General features: G+C 43.0%; 1 protein-coding gene across 1 annotated transcript in view; it reads left to right on the top strand.

Annotated features, from left to right (window-relative positions):
• The window catches only part of LOC307013480 (CD5 antigen-like), a gene marked incomplete at both ends in the record, with an annotated part of 12,208 nt that extends 2,201 nt beyond the window's left edge, over positions 1 to 10,007 (top strand). Inside the window, 5 exons of the mRNA XM_079640878.1 lie at positions 159 to 191; positions 1,662 to 1,952; positions 5,661 to 5,972; positions 6,057 to 6,344; positions 9,559 to 10,007. Of these exons, the coding sequence (XP_079497004.1) occupies positions 159 to 191; positions 1,662 to 1,952; positions 5,661 to 5,972; positions 6,057 to 6,344; positions 9,559 to 10,007 (1,373 nt within the window). The remainder of the gene's footprint in view (positions 1 to 158; positions 192 to 1,661; positions 1,953 to 5,660; positions 5,973 to 6,056; positions 6,345 to 9,558) is intronic.
• Positions 10,008 to 22,500: the final 12,493 nt, after the last annotated feature.

Below are 22,500 nucleotides of genomic sequence, written 5' to 3'. Positions count from 1 at the left end.
AGTGAACGGTTGCTTTAACTCTGAATATGTGACTTCTCTGTGTGAACGTGTTCTTCTCAGCTAGAGTGAACTGGTGGAATGACTCCAGAGTGAGTTCACTGACGTGTTCCTGAGATGATAGGAAACTCTGTTTACCTTATCTTCTGATTTCTCCTCAGGACTCCAGGCTGAAGGAGAACTCAACTCAACAGGTAACGTGCTCAGTTTATTCACCCTGTTACTCTTTAAGTGATTACAGTCTGTAAACAACCATTATCATAAAGCATGATGCAGTTTAAAGACTTCACCACTAGCCAGTGTTGTAGTCAAGTCAACAATTCACGAGTCCAAGTCACTCTCGAGTCACCACTCTTCGAGTCCGAGTCCGAGTCACCAAGGGAGAGTCGTAGTCGAGTCCGAGTCCGAGTCACCCAAGGGGTGTCCGAGTCGAGTCCGAGTCATCATTACCTGTGTTCGAGTCCGAGTCCAAGTCCGAGTCACCTAAGAAGAGTCCAAGTCAAGTCCGAGTCACAAGTCTTCATGTATTAATATTCGTGGATATATGTGTTGAAATGTAGCTGCTCCTCTACATTGCTTTTATCCTGTCATGTTATACTAACCTGTCTATTAAACTGCTGTGAAGCGAGTTTGGCTACAATTCTTGTAATAGGTGCTATACAAATATAAAGCTTATTACTAATATTAATATTAATATTAATATTATTATTATTATTATTATTATTATTGTAAATGACCTTTAATATGTCTAACTTTATTTAAAATGAGTTACCTTTTAGAGAAGTGATTATATTTGTACGCCAATATTTTCCTATGGACTCTTATTTTGAAGGAACTTTTACCGGTTAAATCGGTTTACTGATAAAGATTTAGCCCCAGAAAGCACATGGCTACTTAGCATGCAAAATTACGTCATTCTGCATGTTAAGTAGCCATGTGCTTTCGTGGTATCGGCTGAATCTTTATTTATTTTTGCACATGTTCCCCAAAGGGTTCAAAGGACAGTGCCACACAGAAACATGCTACTAATCTCTAAGTGTTGCTTTCTGATTGAACTGTTTTTTAGCTCTACTTAATCTCATGTTTCATGTTTCAGGTCCTATTAGTTTATAGATGTGGGGGAAAGTAGTCAGATGTTATACTTTATTAAAAGAAGTGATACCACAGTGTAGAAATACTGTTACGAAAACAAGTATTGAAATGTACTTAGGTCAAAGTATTGGATCAAATAATGTTTAAAGTACCATCATTAATATGACTCATACAGTACGACTATAATCAATGATCCATTCATGTGAACATCACTTTAAATGTAGCAGCTGGTAAAGGTGGAGATAACTTTAATGACTTGTTATACTCAGGTATCTTTATCCATAACTTCATCATTAAAGTGTTGTTTTATTATTAATATGAACCTGCCAAGTAACCTCAAACTCATTTTGTGAATACATGTGATGTAGTAGTATTATAAAAATACTCCAGTAAAGTAATTCAAACCTGTGCTTACAGTACTTGAGTATATGTACTTAGTTACTTCCCACTGGTTTATAGAGAGCTCGAGGTAATGATCTGATTATAACTCGGAAGTATTAATAGAATAAATGATTAATGATTAAAATATGCTAATATCAATGAAGGTACATGACTCTCTTGTTTCTCTTCAGAGCCTGGTGTTAGGCTGGTGGGAGGAGAGAGTCGCTGTGCAGGAACTCTGGAGGTGAAACAAGAGGGAGAATGGAGACCAGTGGACTATTTCTCTCCCTGGACCCTGAAGGCAGCACGTGTTCTCTGCGGAGAGCTCAACTGTGGCTCTACTGTTTCTGTGGTACAGAGAAAGGAGTCCTCAGAGAGACCTGTGTGGGAGATCAGCTCTGACTGTGTTCAGTCTAGATCTGCTCTGAGGGAGTGTGCAGCATCACATTCCTCTAACGACATCCTGAATCTCACCTGCTCAGGTAAACCCATCAGTGACATCATCTGTGACATCATCAGTGACATCATCGATGATATTTTCATTTCTTGTTTTCATTTTCTTGTTTTTACAATTTAAAAATTCACAAACCCAAATAACAAATGATGAACAATGTATGGGGCAGCCGGGCGTAGTGGGTGGGCTACTGGGTCTATAGGCCCACCCACTCATTCATCAACAAGACTGAGAGAAAATATAGTTAGATAATAAAATAAGAGCAAAAATAAGGTTAAATTGTATAAATTCATATAATTAGAAGAAGCATTTATTGACGTAATCAGGCCTATGTTGTGTAAGATGTTCTATCCAATCACAACAGGCCAACGTAAAATTGCCTGTTGTGATTGGCCTACATAGCTCACATAGTCGCAGCGTGGCACAAACACAACGTAGGGCGTCCCGCAGCCCCCCCAGATGAAGGAGGAATATATAACACTCATTGTGACTCTGTAAATTAGTGCTATATTTTACAATCACCTCTCTGGGGGGGAAGGAGTCGGAGCTTGTGTGGGAGGTGGAGCGTTACCAGTTGGATCTGGTTGGGCTCACCTCTACGCACAGCGTCGGCTCTGGAACCTTACTTCTGGATAGGGGTTGGGACTCTATTATTCTCTGGAGTTGCTCAAGGTGTGAGGCGCCGAACGGGTGTGGGGATACTCACAAGTCCCCAGTTGGGTGCTTCTTTGTTGGAGTTTACTCCAGTGGACGAGAGGGTCGCCTCCCTAATCCTGTGGGTTATGGGGGGGAGAACTCTGACTGTTGTCTGTGCTTATGCACCAAACAGTAGTTCAGAGTATGGTGTCCAGTAGGTTCACACCGCCGGTCAGGGAAGCCGTCCGACTGAAGAAGGAGGCCTTCAGGGATATGTTATCCCGGGGGAGTACTGAGGCAGTTGCAAGGTGCCAACAGGCCCGAAGGGCAGCAGGCTCAACCGTGGCCGAGGCAAAGCAGCGGGTGTGGGAGAAGTTCGGAGAAGACATGGAAAAGGACTTTCGGGCGGCACCAAAGTTGTTCTGCAAAACTGTCCGACACCTCAGGAGGGGGAAGCAGGGAACCATCCAAGCTGTGTACAGTAAGGATGGGACGTTGTTGACTTCAACTGATGGAGTGTTAGGGGGCGTTGGAAGGAGCACTTTCAGGAACTCCTGAACCTGACAACTCCGCCCTCTATGTTAGAGGCAGAGCTGGAGTATGACGGGGGATCAACACCAATCTCCCGGGGGGAGGTCACTGAGGTCGTCAAACAACTCCACAGTGGCAAAGCCCCGGGGGTGGATGAGATCCGCCCAGAAATGCTGAAGGCTCTGGGTGTTGAGGGACTGTCATGGTTGACACGTCTCATCAACGTTGCGTGGAAGTTGGAAACAGTACCGAAGGAGTGGCAGACCGGAGTGTTGGTTCCCCTTTTCAAAAAGGGGGATCAGAGGGTGTGTGCCAATTACAGAGGCATCACACTACTCAGCCTCCCCGGGAAAGTTTACTCTAAGGTACTCGAAAGGAGGGTCAGGCCGATTGTGGAACCTCAGATTGAGGAGGAACAATGCGGATTCCGTCCTGGTCGTGGAACGACGGATCAGCTTTTTACTCTCGCAAGGATCCTGGAGGGGGCCTGGGAGTACGCTTATCCGGTCTACATGTGTTTTGTAGACTTGGAGAAGGCGTATGACCGGGTTCCCAGGGAGTCACTGTGGGAGGTGCTGCGGGAGTATGGGGTGAGGGGGTCTCTACTCAGGGCCATCCAATCTCTGTACTCCCAAAGCGAGAGCTGTGTCCGGGTCCTCGGAAGTAAGTCGGACCCATTTCAGGTGAGGGTTGGCCTCCGCCAGGGCTGCGCTTTGTCACCAATCCTGTTTGTAATATACATGGATCGGATTTCGAGGCGTAGTCGTGGGGGAGGGGGTCTGAAGTTCGGTGGACTAAGGATTGCACCACTACTTTTTGCAGATGATGTGGTTCTGATGGCTTCATCGGTCTGCGACCTTCAGCACTCACTGGATCGGTTCACAACCGAGTGTGAAGCGGCTGGGATGAGGATCAGCACCTCCAAATCTGAGGCCATGGTTCTCAGCAGGAAACCGATGGAATGTCCACTCCAAGTAGGGAATGAGTCCTTACCCCAAGTGAAGGAGTTCAAGTATCTCGGGGTCTTGTTCTCGAGTGAGGGAACAATGGAGCCTGAGATGGGTCGGAGAATCGGAGCAGCGGGAGCGGTACTGCAATCTCTTTACCGCACCGTTGTGACGAAAAGAGAGCTGAGCCAGAAGGCAAAGCTCTCTGTCTACCGGGCCATGTTCGTTCCTACCCTCACCTATGGTCATGAAGGATGGGTCATGACCGAAAGAACGAGATTGCGGATACAAGCGGCCGAGATGGGTTTTCTCCGCAGGGTGGCTGGTGTCTCCCTTAGGGATAAGGTGAGAAGTTCAGTCATCCTGGAGAGACTCGGAGTTGAACTGCTCCTCCTTCGCGTCGAAAGGAGCCAGTTGAGGTGGTTCGGGCACCTAGTTAGGATGCCACCTGGGCGCCTCCCTAGGGAGGTGTTCCAGGCACGTCCAGCTGGGAAGGGACCGAGGGGTAGACCTAGGACCAGGTGGAGGGATTATATCTCTTCGCTGGCCTGGGAGCACCTTGGGATCCCCCAGTCAGAGCTGGTTGATGTGGCCAGGGAAAATAATGTTTGGGGCTCTCTGCTACCCGACCACGGATAAGTGGGAGAAGATGGATGGATGGATGGTACATTTTGTTTAAGTTTCCTCCCTTACATGCAGACATGCTATCGAGTTAAGTATTGGTGGAATCTCTTCCTTAAATGTGGCTATAGCACTAACAGATAGGTTTCTGCTGCAGGAGCTTTTGGCTAATGCTTTGTAGTCTAGTAACAGTACTTCAAAAGTTACTAAGAAATGGTCGGATAAAGCAGGATTATGCGGTTCGACTAATAGTTGCTCGATTTCAATACCATAAGTCAGAACAAGGTCGAGAGTGTGATTATAGCAGTGGGTTGGTTTATTTACACTCTGACAGAAACCAACAGAATCTAATATAGAGTTAAATGCAACAGTAAGGCTATTTTTATCATCGTCAACATGAATATTAAACTCACCTACGATAATTACTTTATCTGTTTTAAGAACCAAAGCTGATAAAAACTCAGAGAATTCTGATAAGAATTCTGAATAAGGACCTGGTGCACGGTACACTGTAACAAATAAGATTGGCTGCAAAGTTTTCCAGGTCGGATGCGTAAGACTAAAAACGAGGCTTTCAAATGAGGTATCATTTAATTTTTGTTTAGTATTGATAAGCAAACTTGAGTCAAAGATTGCTGCAACTCCAGCTCCTCGGCCCGTGCCTCGGGCAATATGAGTATTGATATGGCTGGGTGGAGTGGCCTCATTTATGCTGACATATTCTTCATGTCTCAACCAAGTTTCAGTGACACAGCATATATCAATATTATAATCTGATATTAAATAATTTACCAATATTGCTTTAGATGCTAGAGATCTTATGTTTAAGAGACCACATTTAATCTTCCTGTTTTGTTGCACTGTAGTAGTTGTTACATTTACTTGTATTAGGTTATTATATATGATAATACATAAAACTGAGTCCAGTTTGAATCTGAAATATAGTTTCATCTCTTTGATGGTGTGTCTTTGACCTCTGTTTGATCTTCTGTCCTCTGCAGACTCTGTCAGGCTGCTGGGGGGGACTGGTCTGTGCTCAGGCAGACTGGAGGTGAACTCTGACCCGTCTAACCCGTCCTGGTCCTCAGTGTGTGAGGCTGACTTTGACCAGCAGGATGCTCAGGTGGTCTGCCGGCAGCTGGGCTGTGGGGCTCCTTCAGTCCTCCAGGGGGCGCTCTATGGAGAAGGGGAGGCTCCAATGGGGACCAAAGAGTTCCAGTGTGGAGGCCATGAGTCTGCTCTCCTGGACTGTAGCTCAGCCTCAGAGAGAAACACCTGCCCACCTGGCACAGCTGTTAGCCTCACCTGCTCAGGTAGAGAGGAGCTGTGATTAGTTCATTGTGTTCTCATCAAACTCACTTTATTCTCTCTCTGATCTCTCTCTTGTTTCTCTGCAGAGCCGGTCAGACTGGTGGGAGGAGAGAGTCGCTGTGCAGGAATACTGGAGGTGAAACTTCAGGGAGAATGGAGGCCAGTGGAGTATCTCTATCCCTGGACCCTGAAGACAGCAGGTGTCCCCTGCAGAGAGCTTGACTGTGGCTCTGCTATTTCTGTGGTACAGAGATATGAGTCCTCAGAGAGATCTGTGTGGGAGATCAGCCCTGACTGTTTTCAGTCTGGATCTGCTCTGAGGGAGTGTGCAGCATCAGTTTCCTCTTCCTTCTTCCTGAATCTCATCTGCTCAGGTAAGCCCATCAGTGACATTGTTTATGACATCATCTGTCTCTTACTTAGTCAGTATCTCTATCTGAGACAAAGAGACAATCACTCTCTGCTACCTGGACTGTCACAGACTGAAACTTTTTTTTAATGTTTTGAAAACGATGTTTTCAGACTGTGAGGAGGTTTTTATAGAGACTGTTTTTATTTGTGGTGCTGGGGCAGGCAAACCTGTCGATCTACGTGTATATCTTGGTAAAAGCAAGAGTGAGTGTGGATTTTTGATTTCACTATCTGATGCGAGATATGGAGGAGTTTTAAAACAGTGTCTGAGGGCATCTTAACATTTAATAAACTATTAAATGTTGGCAACAATGGCATTCAAACAATTAAAATGCTGCTGAAGTTAATCCATAGGTTAATTCAATGTGTCTGTGTCCCTTTGAAATGATTTCTGATAATCCATGAGCAATAAACCTGCTTTTCGGTTTCCAGATGTCAGAGCGAGAGATAGGTTCACTCTGGTGCAAACCTGCATACGCAAAGCCCCCACCTTTTTTCTTTACCATCTGTGTGTGTGGGAAGATTCCCCTTCGATTCCATTGGCTCTAACGGTCAGAAAGAGAGGTCAATCACCAAAATCAACCAATGGGTTCCAGAGAAACGGTAAAACCCCCCTTTACACCCAAATCACCTCAGAGGTGGAGTTCTTTTTGCTAAACCTCTCTAAAAAGGTCAAATGTCACTTGTTTTGCATCAATCTTGATACAGGGTACTTTTTATATGTTGTACTTTGGATTCCTAAAGCCTTTAGTCTACCTTACCATCATCCAAGGGTAGTTTTCACTATAAGTACAAAATAATGTTTGGACGGTAGAGATGTTAAGATTCACCGATTCGCATCGGTGCACCGGCATAAACGTTCAAGATGCGAGTGCACCGGTTGAAAGAGTGCACATCGGCTACAGTTTGGGTTGAACCGGGTTGAACTCGCGATGCATCGATTGCGTAGCGTCTTTGCATCGGTAAAAAAACGATTCATTCATATAAAATCCCCTCATCTTGTCAACGCTCAGCAGAGACGATCTTTGATATTTGCTTCGCCACTACGGAGAACGAGAGTCTCAGTTATCAACACACACGGAAGTTGAGGAGAAAGAGAAACACAGCGCACCGAGAAATACCTACAAATCAAACGTTTGGCAACACTTCGGATTGTTCAAGAAAGACGGTGTAATAGTCCTTTATGCTATATAGTTGACCGCAGGTCATGGAGAGTAATAAGGTATCCGTAGACCTTTGTATGAGGTATCTTTATTACTTAACAGGTCTACAGCCATGATACATAGATGCGGACTTGCATACACACAGTATCACTCCGCAGCCGCACCCCATCAGTAACGTCCTGATGGTATATGTGCGCGGCACTATTACTACAGACGGTCAACTTGAAAAATCACTCGCAAATTGTTAACGATGCCGAGCCGCTTTAAAGTACACAAGTAGTACGAGGAACTTAGCGACGCACATAAAGAGGCGACGTGGGGTCTGCGGCTGAAAAGAGAAACCTGAAAGTGAGACGTATGAGTTAAATCACTCAGTGAGGTGTTCTGTCAGAGAGAGGTGTTTAGCTTACAGCAGCCTGTGACGGCCAATAATAATTTAAATGTCTTCCTTACTGTAAGCAGTTATGAAATACCTGTTTGTGAAAGGTTATTTGTATTCTTTATTGTTCATATAGAAACCAATGCTTTCTGCTCACTGGTGTGTTAGCCTCTGAGTGTTAAGCACATCAGGCTGGCAGCTGTATGGGCATTGCTCTATGGTAGCTGTTATTTGCACATTGTTAATCATGAGCAATGCATCCTTACATTGTTTAACTCTGAGGTGTTATACAATTGTACTCTGGAGAGCTTTTAAAGGTAAAAAAATAAACGGCATGATGGGATGTGCAGTACCAAATATGTAAAGCACTTTTTTGTTAATGTATGATTTGCTGCATATGAGGAATAAAACAAAAATCCTCTGTCGTACCAAATTGAAGTATCATTATTTTAGCCTCGTGACGCCCCGAATTGCATAATGTTGAATCAAATCGTATCGAACTGTATCGCAACAGGGGTGAATCGTATCGTATCGCATCGCCTGGTGTTTCAAAGGTATCGTTAATGTATCGTATCGTGGCAACGTATCGAGATGCGCATCGCATCGGACTCAGTGATGGAGATGCACATCCCTATTGGACGGACACTATAATTTACAGTTTTTTACTATGTTCAATCTGAATTCTCTTTAAAATAAAAAACACCTATATTTATTCTGACTTTTCCACATCCAACTCACAGGTTTATCATTACTTTGAGAAAAAAGATTATTAATGTAACCCTTTTAGAAGGGAAGATATGGTCATTTGTTCTGGGAATGTCATTTTCGAGCCTGAGACCTGAAAAACAGGCTCAGGGCTAAACAGGTTAAACTCTGTTTTTACGTGAAAAAAAATCTCTCTCAATGTCTAGCTAAATAAGCTCATTGTTGTTGTAAATAAAGGAGTCTTTAAAAAAATTAAATCCTCTCTCTCTCTCTCTCTCTCTTTCTCTCTCAATTCAATTCAATTCAATTCAAAGGGGCTTTATTGGCATGAAAGTTAAACGAAACAACACCTGATGCTTTTATCCAAAGCGACTTACAATAAGTGCATTCGACCAACAAGATACAACCTTGAAGAAAAAAGAATCATAAAAGAACATCAGGTTTCATAGAGCCAAACATTTCAAGTGTTACTCAACTGGCTTTAGATAAGCCAGCTCTTTATTAGTATATAAGTGCTTTGTTAGTAATTCTATCTCTGGAAGTGGAGTCCAAAGAGATGAGTTTTCAGTCTGAAGAAGATGTGTAAGCTTTCTGCTGTCCTGATTTCAATGGGGAGCTCATTCCACCATTTTGGAGCCAGGATAGCAAACCCACGTGTTTCTGCTGATGGGAACTTGGGTCCCCCTCGCAGTGCGGGTGCAGAGAGCTGTTTGGCCGATGCAGAGCGGAGTGCAATACAAAATAATCAACAACATTAACATTTATTTCAGATTGTTATATATTGTTGATATATATATATATATATATATATATATATATATATATATATATATATATATATATATATATATACAGTGATATGTTCTCTCTCTCTCTCTCTCTCTCCCTCTCTCCCTCTCCTCCTCTCTCCCTCTCTCTCTGTGTTGACAGATCTGCTGTTTCAGCCCAACATCTCTGTGTCCTCCTCGATGTACGGGGTCTCCGGGGCCCAGCAGCAAGGGTTCCAGGTGTTCAAAGGCTCCGCCTTCACCATCAGTTGCTCCATCCAGCCTCAGTACCCAGGAGGCTCCTTCCAGCTCAACTTCACCTCCATCAACTCAGCAAACAACTCCAACTCAGAGCCAGCTGTCAATCACACGGCCCACTTCCTGTTCCCGGCTGCAGAGCCCGCCCACCAGGGAAGCTACAGCTGTGTTTATCACGTCTCTGCTTTTTCTCAGGAGTTCTCCTCTGAGAGCCGTCTGCTCTCCGTCAACGTCACAGGTGAGCTGTTAGAGTTTACTGTAGGACAGAGCGTGATGCTCCCCAGGAGAGCGCTGGTGAGGACTGAGTGTTTTACTGTGAGCCCTGAAGCAGTCACACCCTTACATCACATGTAGCTTTCCAGAGCAACGTACAATAAGTGCAATGAACCGTGAAGACATGAATCCAGAACAGCAAGAGCCCTGCATCTACATCAGCTTCAGATCAGCCAGTTTCAGTAGAACCACTGGTAGACCAGTACAAGAGCCCTGGAGCAGGCAGCTACTGGTAACCAGTGAACCTGACTTCCTGTTCCCAGCTGTGATCAGGGATTTATAAGTGATCCTATATAAACAGTTTATAGAGAACAGACACCTTTAAAACAAATGTTGTAAGCCTGTTATCTTACAGTCTGAAGTCCCTCCAGAAGTCAGCAGGTCTCTGATGGACTGCTCACGCCTCCTGCAGGCCGTATCGCTTCATTACATCTTTCATTCTGTGTCTTTTATCTCTCTTATTTGATCTTCCCTGCATCTGTTTCCACACTAGTGTTTCTCCAGTCAGCTGTAGTTTACATTGGAGTATTGCCATGAGTACTGACTGTTCAACAGATACAGCTAGCAGCTTCTCCCTACAGTCCTACTGTCTGGTATGAACAGGAGAAAGGGTTGGGCTTGAATGAAGATCTTAAGAAGATGTAGTTTATTGTAATATAACTGTAGAGAGGAGTCTCCATGCTGAAGTGGGTTCAGGTCTCTGTGTGTTTGCTGACTCTTGATGTGATGCTCTCCTTGTGTTCCATCAGATCCAGAACCTTTTATCATCCGAGCCGTCGTCCTGCCGCTGACTCAGCTGCTGGTGATCGTCGGACTTTACTTCTACTGCAAGGTACTGAAACATGTTGTTGTTCCACTGACTGAATGATGAGGGACTGAAACATGTTGTTGTTGTTCCACTGACTGAATGATGAGGTACTGAAACATGTTGTTGTTCCACTGACTGAATGATGAGGGACTGAAACATGTTGTTGTTCCACTGACTGAATGATGAGGTACTGAAACATGTTGTTGTTCCACTGACTGAATGATGAGGGACTGAAACATGTTGTTGTTCCACTGACTGAATGATGAGGTACTGAAACATGTTGTTGTTCCACTGACTGAATGATGAGGTACTGAAACATGTTGTTGTTCCACTGACTGAATGATGAGGTACTGAAACATGTTGTTGTTCCACTGACTGAATGAAACAGGGCCTCATTTCACTAATTTTCCCTCCTAGACTCCTATCCTCATGTCTTAGTCCCACCCACAGGAGATGGAGCGAATGAGGCGAGGAAGGGAACCGAGGAGAGAGGAGTGGAAGCAGCAGGCGGTTAGAAAAATGAGAACTCCTCTCCTCTGAGCGGTCATTTTAAAGAGACGTTCGTGAACCTGTTAATCCCGAGAGACCCACCGGGGCCCTCCCGCAACATCTTGCTGGAAACAGTGTCTGAGGGTATCTTAACATTTAATAAACTATGAATGGTTTATATATATGTAACGGGAAGAAACTCATCTAACTAATCATTTTAATTTTTCTTTCAAAATAAACCCCACAACGCTAACACTGAGCCTCTGAATTAGCAACGAGCGAAAAATGCTAACAGCGTACCGCACCAAAACTCACTCATAAAACCTTATTATGTATGCTTTCTGCACATCCAATCCATCGATTTGCATCGTGAGATGACACAGAATCGATGGGTACATACATTATCACTCAATGATTAGAACTCGCGACTTTATAAACAAAAACAGACATCAAAACATGTGGCGCTAGGTAGCTAAAAACACTAACATGGTGTCGTAGTCTGGTCAAAAGATCAAAATGATTTCTGATAATCCATAAACAATAAAACTGCTGTTCCGTTTCCAGATGTCAGAGCGAGAGATAGGTTCACTCTGATGCAAACTTGCATGCGCAAAGCCCCCACCTTTTTTTTTTTTACCATGTGTGTGTGTGGGGAAGTTCCCCTTTGATTCCATTGGCTCTAGTGGTCGGAAAAAGATTTCATTCGTCAAAATCGAGCAAGGGGGGCCAGAGATATGGAAAATCCACCCAAATGGCCCCAGAAGTGTTTTTGTTTTGCTAAATCTCTCTAAAAAGGTCAACTATCACTTGTTTTGCATCAATCTTGATACAGGGTACTTATTATATGTTGTACTTTGGATTCCTAAAGCTTTTAGTCTACTAACCCATCATCCAAGGGTAGTTTTCACTATAAGTAAAAAATAATCTTTTGGACGGACAATAATTTACAGTTTTTTATGTCATGTCATTTTCGAGCCTGAGACCTGAAAAACAGGCTTAACAAGTTAATGATGACAGGAGTCCCACAGCAGCCCTCTGTCTGATGGATAGATGTGTTCATGTCGACTTATATATTGACTTTGATTCATTCACAGTGCGGTATAATGGCACAATATCAGGCTACATATGTGGACATATATACACACACATATATGTATATATAAATATATATAAATATATTTATATAAATATATACAATTTCAGAATCAAACAAATCAAATATGAGAGCACTCACAGCATAATAACATAACACAATCAGAGACTGGATATTCCCCCCCCCCTCTCTGGCTGCTACAATGAGGAAATTAAATTACGGGCCAAAAGTTATATTTACAAGTATTAAAAGTAAGCATAGGACACCAAACCAACTGAGACCTGTCTGTCCGCCGGATCTACGCACTGTACAACAAACACACCTACACAATGTTCAACACACACACCTACACACTGTACCACACACACACCTAGCTCCTAAAGCATAATCAGGCTATAGCCGTTGTGTATTTTATTATGTGAAGCACTAAATGGTTTTAGAAAAATATCGACTCTTTGTTTGTAGATATCTACTAAACTAAAGCAAATACAGAGAGTAGGCCTGTTATACTGAGTGATATATATTATACACACTGCTCTGCTTTCTGCACGGACCTCACAGCTGTTCTCAATGGAAACATCGCGCCGCGACGAAAGCACTTAATAAAATAATATCCAGGGGATGCATGCAGAGCTGTGATTGGCTGAGATAAGTCCGGTCGTGCGTCACGCCTCCACCCTTCCCGGAAATGCATCCGCGGAGGAGCCGTGGAGGACCCATCGGTGTCTCCTCGGTTATAGCTCCTCCAGAGAGCCTCCTCGATGCTTGATGCTCGGTCCCCGAAGTGCATTTAGAGAAATGAGATGTCCTTCAACATGGCGCGCTGAAGTCCATTTCCGGGTCACTACCGGAGGACCAAGGAGTCGAGGAGTCGATGAGTCGAGGAGGGGAAATTAGAGAATTAGGAAAGGCCCACAGTGTGTGTTATTGAACAGGAGTGATGCAGGAAGTCTCACTGTGTGCTGTCATGTCTCTCCAGGCCACCAGGGGGCGGAGGCCGAGCCAACAGGAGGACATTGAGCTGGATTACCTGGGTGTTCCTGCAGAAGAGGAAGGAGCTCAGGGAGCGGAGTAGCAGCTCCAAGGAGCTCGTCTCACACACATGGGTTTATCAGCTCTTACAGATTTTAACCAACGTTAGAAAATATAGCTTTCAATCTGAAAGTCACCAGCAATGTGTGAGTGCCTCCTGTGTCCTGACTTCCTGTCAGCTCCAAGCCCATTGGTTCCCACTTAAAAGGAAGATCTTTAAAAAACATCACAAGTTAGTTTTATTTAGAAAACTCGGTGCAGTTTGAAACCACAGACACACCAACCCAGGCTGCTCAGGAACAAAGTTGGCCAATTAATGCCATATATTAATGTTCACATATCCTCTAAAAACAGTGTTTCAAAACCCAATGTTTGAATCTAATGAAGTGATTCCTGAGATAACAGGAGGAACGCGTTACAGCGCCACCTAGTGTTGGATTTGTAGACCTCGAGCACAACAAGGTTTTTTTATATTCAATCAACAAATAAGACAAAGTACAGTTTTTAAAACCTGAGGTTTTTCACAACAATTCATCTGATCAGCGAGACAGGATATTTGATCCCCTTGTGGGTCACATGGGTCATTTCAGCAGCAGGACCAGATTTAGATGAACAATATACAAATAGGAATTGAACAAAAGTAAATAGTCCAAACACTTATTTTTTCATAATAATGCTGATGTTTTTTTTTTATTGAAAAATGTTATTTTAGAATAATTTAGCTTGATTTTGGTCTGAAGAGATTGTTTGTATTTTGTAAAAAAAAAAAAGCTTTTTTAGAGAAATCCGATTATATTTGTAATTTGCCAAAATGTATAAGATTTTAACTTTTCTTTAATATTCTTATTTCACAGGTACTGAGCTCAGTTTGTAATCACTTTCAACCGTTCAGTATTTTTCTTACTTTATATGAATTTTAATTATATTTTGATGGTATTTTCTGTATTTTGTAGTAATTGAGCTGTTTTTAAGAACTCCACCTATTGGAGAGCATTCCCAAATTCATAAGATATTAAATACAAACATCTTGTAATTAAAAATGTACATCATTTTGTGGAAGTTTCCTTTTTAAAAGGTGCTTTGTTATGTGTTCAAGAAATGTGCTTTATTTGTTATTATTGAGGATTGAACTTATTTCACAAGATGATCAATAATATGTAATCATTACTTTTTACTTTTGTGAAACATTTACATTTCTTTAGAATTTGACTTTTTTCATAGAATTCAGATTATTTTTGTGATTTAGGCTTTTAGACTAATTATTTCGTAATTAAAATGTTAACATTGTCCGTAAACAAGTTGTGATTTTGGAACCGAGAAATGTTTTGCCTAATAAGAGTTTTGATTGATTTTGTTGAGACTTTTTTGGCATTTCTGAAGAATTTAGCTTTTGCCAATTAAGATTTTAGCAAAAATATTGATCATTATTTCTTAAGAATTAGCTTGAGGTTGTTATGAAGAATGTTGCTTTTTTTTAACACATGTTTTAGTTAGTAGTTCAATTTATTGCATCACAAATTCTACTAGATTTTATCATTAAGAGTTTTGACCAAATTCGTTTTCCACAGATTACGATGAAGCAAATCGTCTTAAATTCTGAACACAGCAGAATCCTCCAGAAATCATGACGATGTTCAACATCACTGTAATAAATGCTGTTATTTGCTATGTACCAAAAAATAATAAAACTTCTTTAATAATCCATGAAACTCTGAGAGTGAGCTGATTTCAAAATCGTTTCTCCTGGTTGGAAAATACTGTGTTTGCTTTGTTTCTGTGTGAGAACTGAACCTCAAGGCTTTAGATATAACAGGTTAGTATTAAAATAATCTCTGAGTCAAACAGGGCCGGCTCTTGGCATAGGCAGGCGAATGCTAAGGGCGCATCCATCCATGGGGGGCGCCGGAAATTGGGGGGAAGAAAACAAATATATTTATACTATTAACGATTTGATAACAAAACAATTTCCCAATTTGGGATCAATAAAGTATACATAGCGTACAGCGCCCATAAACTATGGCAGGGGTCTGCAACCTTTTTGACCAAAAGAGCCATTTTACCCCCTTTTCCACCAATTTTTGTCTGGAGCCACAAAACATATTTGATTTGATAGCCTATAACATTGTATATATATGGTTATTTGATAGACACAAACTACAGTTTGTTTGCATGTATTATTTATTACATTAAAGAAAACGGTGTAGGCTACCTCTAATAATAAAGAAAGAACTCTTATAAGGAGAATACAAATTCACACTACTTTAAAATGTAAACACTAAACACTTTAAATACTTGGGGAGTCTTCTGCACATTTAAAACGGGCCCACTTTGAAATAAATAAAACATATAGCTGCACCCTAAAAAGAGTTTACTGATTGGATTATGACTGAAGATCGTCAGCTGTCTTCCTCTCCCGTGTTGTTCCTCGATACGTAAAGGCTGCAGCACCTTTGACCACTTCTCTCCACTTCTCTCCACATCTCAAACATACCGGTAAACCAGCATTGTTTGCTGTGAAAGCAGATAACTCTGACCACGCAGAATGATCCTGTGTTCCTCCCATACTTTTATTTTTCTTTGATTTATCCAGTTCGCTCATCGAGCCGGGGGTCAGGTTATTCACCTGCAAGAAAAGGCGCTGGCGCGGGACCGTAGCAGGATGATAGTTGACCTAATTAAAACCGTTTTTATTTTTATAAATGTGTCACAGTATCACCTCAAAATACAAGATACGAAACATTTTCAACCGTGCAACAAAATATAAATAGTCGTACAAATATTTCCTTTTTATTTTTGTCTAAGCTCAAGGGAGTCAGAGTAGAGGGCTCCGGAGCCGCGGGTTGCAGACCCCTGAACTATGGGGTGTGTCCCCCCCCCCCTCCCCACAATCAGTTAAGTTGAAGTCCCCCAGTGCTTTAACCCGTACTTTAACCACCAGGTGTCCCTTTCTATCAGCTGTGCACCTTTATGGTGTAAATATACCAATATACCGATTGGATCAAATATAAAAGTCAGCCGAATTAGTGTTGATCCTGCAAGGAGACTTATATTGTGAAGAGAAATTGAAGATTTTGTTTAATTGCTGATATATTTATGATCCACGTCAAATATTCAGTTTCGGCGGCAGTTCTTCCTGTTTGTCTAGAAGTCTTCTCATCAGGGCTCTATAAATAGAGAACTACGGCAGATATGTCATATTTAATGCAGCCTAACCGTGTATTACAATGCTGTTATGTGATGACCTCCAAAGAGAAAAGCAAGCACACTTGGAATAAAGTATTATTTTATTTAAAAAAAAATGTTTTCAGATTTCACATCAACAGGAAGTCCGGTTAACTAAAATGTCCGTGCGGAACAATACCCTAACCCATAGATCCGTGGGTGAATAATGTCAATCACCACATTACACACATCCCTTCCTCAAACTCAACAGCAATAAAACTGAACTCCTCCTCATCGGCTCCAAATCCACCCTCAGCAAAACCCCCAACCTGACACCCACCATCGATGGCACCCCTGTTTCCCCCTCCACCCAGGCACGCAACCTTGGCGTGATATTCGACCCCACCCTCTCCCTCGACCCCCACATCCGCCAAGTTGTAAAAACCTCATTTTTCCACCTCCGCAATATCGCCAAACTCCTTCCCTCTCTCACCCGCCCCGCAGCTGAGCGACTCATTCACACCTTCATCTCTTCCCGCCTTGACTATTGCAACTCACTCCTCTTCGGCATCAGCTGCACCTCCCTCAACAGACTCCAGCGTGTCCAGAACGCAGCCGCCAGACTCCTCACCCACACCAAATCATGGCATCACATCACCCCGGTCCTCAAAGAACTCCACTGGCTTCCCGTCTCACACCGCATTCACTACAAACTCCTGGTCCTCACCTATAAAGCCCTCCACCATCTGCCCCCCCCCCCCTACCTCACTGACCTCCTCATCCTCTACCAACCACCCCAGTCCCTCAGATCCACCTCAGCCGGTTTGCTCTCAATCCCCAAGGCCAAACTCCGGAGCTTTGGGGACAGAGCCTTCTCTGTGGCAGCCCCGAAGCTCTGGAACTCCCTCCCCCAAGACCTCCGTGAGTCGGATTCCCTCACCCTGTTCCAGTCCCGTCTCAAAACCCACCTCTTCAACTCTGCTTATCCTTAAACCCGCCCCTCCCCCCTCTGAACCAACATCCTCCTGACTGCTTTTCTCTTTTTGTTTTTGTTTTTGTTTGTGTTTTTGTTCTTGTTTTGTTTGTCGACCTGACTCATAATGTAAAGCGTCTTTGGGTCTAGAAAAGCGCTATATAAATCCCATTTATTATTATTATTTACATTTTAATTTACGTTAAAGTATTTTGTGAGGACTTCTAAAATGTTTTTAAATATAATTAGGGTTGTAGTTGAAGAGTTTGTAAATGATTGTGTTTTCCGGCAACAAGAAAATCGGCGAAATTGAGTGTAACTATTAAAAAATAAATAATTATTATATTAATGTTGACAATAACAACCGACCGTCGGGAGCGTTCTCATGGCTTCTATTATCAACGCTATGGGAGGTCTATGAAGGTCTATGGCAGTGGTTCCCAACCTGGGGGGCGCGACCCCCTTGGGGGGTCGCCAAAGATCGCAGGAGGGCGCCAGGCCTCAGATGATTTGAGGCCTAATATCATATTTAGAATAAAATAAATAAAAATGTACATATCATTTTTTTTTACATATTGTAACACAATACATGATTGTCGCTAAAAGCCTTGTCTCTACATTACAATAAAATATAGAAATTAATGGATTAATTAAAATAAAAAATTCTAAAAATTCATCTGATACTCCTCCAATTCGCGCCAACATTGACGTTACTGTGTCAGCTTTCATAATAATAACAGTTTTCTGCGCTTGCTAGCTAGCGACCGACTTCATAAGGTGAATATTTTTGTCTAAAAATGTCAGAAAAACGTAAAGGAGATGACAGGTCATCTGCAAACAAAAAGAAAAAATGAGGACCTACCTAGAGAGCTATCTTATCTTCGGTTTCATGGAGGGAACGGACAAAACCCGCCCAGAGTGTGTGATATGCAGAGAGAAGCTAGCCAACGAAAGCATGAAACCCAGCAAAATGAAGAGACACCAACAGACCATGCACCCAGAAACTGTCGGGCGTGATCGGGACTTGTTCATAAAGAAACAACACCTTGCAAAGGCAAACAAGCCAATGGATATTAGAACAGCATTTGTTAGGGCTGGCAGCGAGGCCTCTTTTGAATGTGCACTTTTAATAGCAAAGGCAAAGAAACCGCACAACATTGGCGAGCAGCTCATTAAGCCAGCTTGCATTAAGATGGCTGAGAAACAGTGCGGCCCGCAGGTGGCGGAGAAGCTAAAAACTGTACCACTGTCAAACAACACGTTGAAAGACAGAATTGACAAGATGACAAGTAACTGCGAGCTGCAGCTGCTCGAAAAGCTTGGAAAGGGGCCATTTGCCATACAACTTGATGAAACCACAACTGTAGCAGACGAGGCTGTGCTGATCGTTTATGTGCAATATATCGATGGGGAAGATTTGAAGCAGGACATTCTTATGTCAGTCAACCTTACCAATACCACCCGGGGTGAGGACATTTTACTGCAGTGGATTCTTACCTCTCATCCCACAATCTTTCCGATGAGAATTTAGTTGCATGTTGCACAGACGGAGCTGCCTCAATGATGGGGAAAACGAGGGATTTAACAGTCGCTTGAAAGAAAAGGCCCCACACTGCACAATATTTCACTGTGTGATACATCGCCAGGCCCTGGCCAGCAAGAAACTGTCAGAAGACCTCAGCGAAACACTCTCAACTGTTGTTAAAATAGTCAATTTCATCAAAGGTCGCCCCACCAACAAGCGTCTATTCGCAGACTTGTGCGAGGATGAAGCGCGCCAAACCCTCCTCCTGCACACCGAGGTGCGCTGGCTCTCACGTGGCCGAGTGCTGGCACGCTTTGTAGAACTGAAGGAAAAAATTGAAGAGTTTCTACAAACTCGTAACCGCGCACTGTTAGAGCAAGTGACTGAGTCATTCTGGATTAAAACAGCATACCTGGCCGACATCTTCGGTCTCTACAATGAAACAAACAAGCGTCTGCAAGGCATGGAGTCCAACATTCTCCAATGTAAAGAGGCGCTCGATGCATTTGTGCGCAAACTGGAGTACAGGGTCGGGAAAATGGAGAGGGGGGAGCTGCAACAGTTTCCACTCCTGCTGAAACAATCCCAAAACAATCCTGAAACGGTGCCTGTGTCTGTACGTCGTGAGTTCATCCGCCATATGAACGCACTGTAAACGGAAATGCAATCACGGTTCGCTGACATAGACGAGTATGTCTCCAAGGAATTGTGGGTTTTAGATCCCTTTATTGCCAAAGTTGAGGATGTGGAATACCTGGATTGCGAAGATGAGCTCACCGACATCCAAGCTGACTCGCTGTCAAAGAAATACTTCCAGGAAAAAGGATTTAAAAAGTTTTGGATTGTCAAAGGACCGAGCCTCGCTCCAAAGCTCACACTGCATGCCACGACCAGGATTATACTCCCATTCAGTACGACATATCTATCAGAAACAGCCTTCAGCGCACTTGTTGCCATCAAAACAAAAGCACGCAACACACTGGACGTTCACAACGACTTTAGACTGGCTGTCACTCACATTACACCGGACATTCCATCCCTGGCTGCGGGCGTGCAAGCCCAAGGTTCACATTAATGAACCTACTTGAACCTTGTCTTCTCTCTGCTACCTGTTCCATGGCAGACAAGCATTTGATTTACCTGCTTAATATGCCAGTTATTCATTTTTGTTTTATACAGGCCTATGCCACCATATTACCATTTTTTTTATTAGACATAGTCTATTCTTTTGAAGTGTTCTGTTCTTCGACATTTTAAATAATTATGATGCATACTTTTGCAAGTTAGTAGCGAATAAAAGCATACAAAGACAGAAATGTATCATTTTTTCTTTAATAGAAATGTTTCTTCTGCGCGTAAAGTGTCGGTTTCAGTTGGATAATTTGTCACAGTTGCTCCGATCAGATCGGTCTCCTCCCTTTTGTAGATTATTTACGATTTTTGAATCCACATAAACACATCGCCAAAATCCAGTTTACTTTGAGCAAGTGTTTTAAACAGTTGAATCCCTTTGTGAATTGTTTCCACTTGCGCCGTCCCTTTAATTTCTTCATACAGCGGGCATCCAAATGAATTAATCCTGAGTCCAATAACCATCAAAGTCACTCCAATAGTGCTCCTTAATTACGCTTTCATCCTACTTTGACGAAATACTTCACATTCATCCAGTTTTTGACAGTAGTTGTAGCATTTTTTAGACTTTTAAAATGTAATTACCCCTGTTGCCGTGTTGCCGTGTGTGTGTGTGTGTGTGTGTGGGGGGGGGGTGGGGGGGGGCGAGGGAGTAACCGCTGTTACCAGGCACGGCTGTCACTACCCGATCTGCCCCCCTGCCCGATCTCTACTGTGCATCTGCGAGATGGTCCGCCATACTGGACAACTACATACGGCAACTCTAATAGGACACTTCACACAGTGGCGTTTGGATTTAACTTCTGTTAGACAGCTATATGCCATACATTTTTGCATACATTCACAGTAAATATGTATTCAGTATGATCTCTGCCAAACAGAAGTTAAATCCATTTCTCACTTATTCTGACAATGTACTTAACCCCAAATAAAAGAACCCAATAAAAAGAGTTGTTAAATAATAGTGAAGTCACGTTGTAATAACAATAACTCATCTCTCGTTTTTTTTAGTTTTCTTTTTGTGCTTTGCCAAACGCCACCGTGTCAAGTGTCCTAGTTGGGTTGCTGTACGTAGTTGTCCAGTATGGCAGACCATCTCGCACATGCGCAGTACAGATCGGGCAGGGGGGCAGATCGGCAACAGCGATAATTAAAGTTTCAAAGTTTTGGGGGGTCGCAAATTCCAACAGGAGTCATTTGGGGGGGCCCTGGGTGAAAAAGGTTGGGAACCCCTGGTCTATGGGACGCCCTGCCCGTTGAAAACTGACTCTCAAGGGATACCCTGTCCGTCATAGAGTGACGGGGAGGGGCCCTGACTGACCGTCAACATGTGAAGGGTTGGGAATGAGAACGTGTTGGCAGAGAAGATAGTGGCCGACCCCTCCCACCCTGGACACAAACTGTTCACCCCCCTCCCCTCTGGCAGGAGGCTGCGCTCCATCGGGACCAAAACCTCTCGCCACCTGAATAGTTTCTTCCCCTCCACTAACGGCCTCTTAAACAAGGCCCGGCCCCCCCACTGTCACACTGGTTTGCACGTCTGGACTCCAAACCAGTGTTCTTGTTTATTACATAATAATTATAATAATAATACATTTAATTTATATCTATATTGTTTCACAATACTATGAGGAGAAAATAATTAAAACAAATAAAATAAAAAGTTATCTAAGGAGCATGTTGAATAAAATATGGTGATGATAATGATAGAGCAGCAGGAAGGAGAGGAAGAGTCACACTGGAGCACGAAGAGTGAATATAATATTCTGATATGATGGGGAGGGGGTTCGTCTGTGAGCAGCAAACATCAGTTTTCTTCACTAAATGGCAGCATCGACCTGTGAAACACACACACACACACACACACACACACACACACACACACACACACACACACACACACACACACACCGCATTATCTATATTATTTATAGACTGCTTACACTAAAATGCTAACTCAAATAAAACTTTTGTATTGATTTGTTTAGTTAACCTTTTGGCGTTGCAGTTACAACTCTCCGCCAACAGATGGGGGTGCTGCAGCACCCTCAGCACCCCCCCTTCCCACGTCCCTGTCCAAGTCTACAGATATTTGAAATATAAAAATAATCTGCAAGAACGATGTGATGAGCTCATGTGACCTGATGAGGTTAGCAGGAACTCAACGTTCTCTGGCTCGTGTCTCGCGTCTATTTATCATTCATAGTTTTATTTCTTTATTCAACTCCTAATCGTCGACTCTCCGCTCCGAGGGCCCCGCCCCCTGCATGATGACAGCCCTTTGATTGGCCGACGGCTCATAAATTATACATCTTCCCTCCAGTGGCGGTTCTAGACCAATTTGACTGGGGGGGCCACTGG

This window comes from Notothenia rossii (assembly GCF_949606895.1).
Source record: "Notothenia rossii genome assembly, chromosome: 7".
Taxonomy (NCBI): Eukaryota; Metazoa; Chordata; class Actinopteri; order Perciformes; family Nototheniidae; genus Notothenia; species Notothenia rossii.
The sequence above is the reverse complement of the archived record's forward strand: the minus strand, read 5'-3'. Positions and strand labels throughout refer to the sequence as shown.